Raw genomic sequence first — 1,415 nt, 5'->3', positions numbered from 1 at the left:
CAGTGGTGCAATCTCGGCTCACTGAAACCTCCTTCCTCCCAGGTTCAAGCGATTCTTGTGCCTCAGCCTCTGGAGTAAGTGGGATTACAGGCATGTACCACCACACCTGGCTAATTTTTATATTTTTAGTAGAGACAGGGTTTTGCCACGTTGGCCAGACTGGTCTTGAACCCCTGATCTCAGGTGATCCACCTGCCTCAGCTTCCCAAAGTGCTGGGATTACAAGCATGAGCCACCGTGCCCGGCCCCAGATCCTTATTATACAGATGAGAAAGCAGAGGCTCAGAGAGGCTCCATAACTTTCTGGAGACCACACTGCTTGGTGGTGATGGGGGTGGGACTGAGCCGGGTCTCCTGACTCCCTGTGGCTCTGGTCACTATTTCCAAAGTGCCTGCCCCTGGAGAGGGCTTTGTCAGGACCGGGCTCTGATTTCTCTTCCTCTCCACCCCTTCTCACAGAAAGTCCATCAACAGGAACTCCGTGAGATCGCGAATGCCTGCAAAATCCTCCAAGTTGTACGGCACGCTGCGAAAGGGGTCGGTCTGTGCAGACCCCAAGCCCCAGCAGGTGAAGAAGATCTTCGAAGCATTGAAAAGAGGCCTCAAGTAAGGCTGGGCTGTGTGCTGCTTCTAAGAAGTGCATTCTTCTACCTCGCCTCCTCTCTGTCTCTTCCTGGGGAAGCGTGGGTGGGTCTTGTCTACAAGAGGTGACAGGTTAAGTTACTGGTCATTCGTTTAGTCAACAAGTATGTCACGGTGCAGCCATGTGCTCAGCCCGGTTCTTGGGCACTGGAAACCTGGCAGTGACTAAGGCAGGAGGATTCTGGTCTTGTGGAGCATGCAGTGCAGAGGAGCAGATTTGATGCTATCAATCAAGAAGCAATGCAATCAATCATGCAGTCCATCATGGAACTTCCACCTGTGCTGAGTGCAGTGGAGAAGGGTAACAGAGAGACGGTATGTCGAGGGCCTCAGCAGACAGGATGATCCTGGCAGTCACCGAGGAGGTACTGACAGTGTCTGACACACAAACGGTCTGAAAAGGCGCCACCATGCTCACCTCTGGGGGACAAGCGTTGTAGGCAGAGGCAACAGCACGGGCAAAGGCCCCGCAGTGGGAGCCTGAACTGTGAGCTCACACACACAGGAGGTCAGGGCAGTGGGTGTCTGAGTGAAGGACAGACTTGCTCAGAGACTGACTGATGAGCTGGGCTGAGGCCCGCACAGGAAGAATGAGTCACTCCACAAATTTTTTTTTGAGATGGAGTCTTGCTCTGTTGTCCAGGCTCAAGTGCAATGGTGCAGTCTCAGCTCACGGCAGCCTCTGCCCCTGGGGATCAAGCAATTCTCCTGCCTCAGCCTCCCGACTAGCTGGGAGTATAGGTGCACACCACCACACCAGGCTAATATATATA

The 1,415-nt window shown here is 53.6% G+C and overlaps 1 protein-coding gene across 1 annotated transcript in view; it reads left to right on the top strand.

Annotated features, from left to right (window-relative positions):
* Nucleotides 1-1,415, top strand: part of FAM65C (family with sequence similarity 65, member C) — a 131,098-nt gene that overhangs the window by 81,759 nt on the left and 47,924 nt on the right. Inside the window, exon 3 of the mRNA XM_011993226.1 lies at nt 460-606. Coding sequence (XP_011848616.1) covers nt 460-606 — 147 coding nt within the window. The remainder of the gene's footprint in view (nt 1-459; nt 607-1,415) is intronic.

This window comes from Mandrillus leucophaeus, unplaced genomic scaffold (assembly GCF_000951045.1).
Source record: "Mandrillus leucophaeus isolate KB7577 unplaced genomic scaffold, Mleu.le_1.0 Scaffold428, whole genome shotgun sequence".
Classification (NCBI taxonomy): domain Eukaryota; kingdom Metazoa; phylum Chordata; class Mammalia; order Primates; family Cercopithecidae; genus Mandrillus; species Mandrillus leucophaeus.
This window is presented reverse-complemented; position numbering and strand designations above follow the sequence as displayed.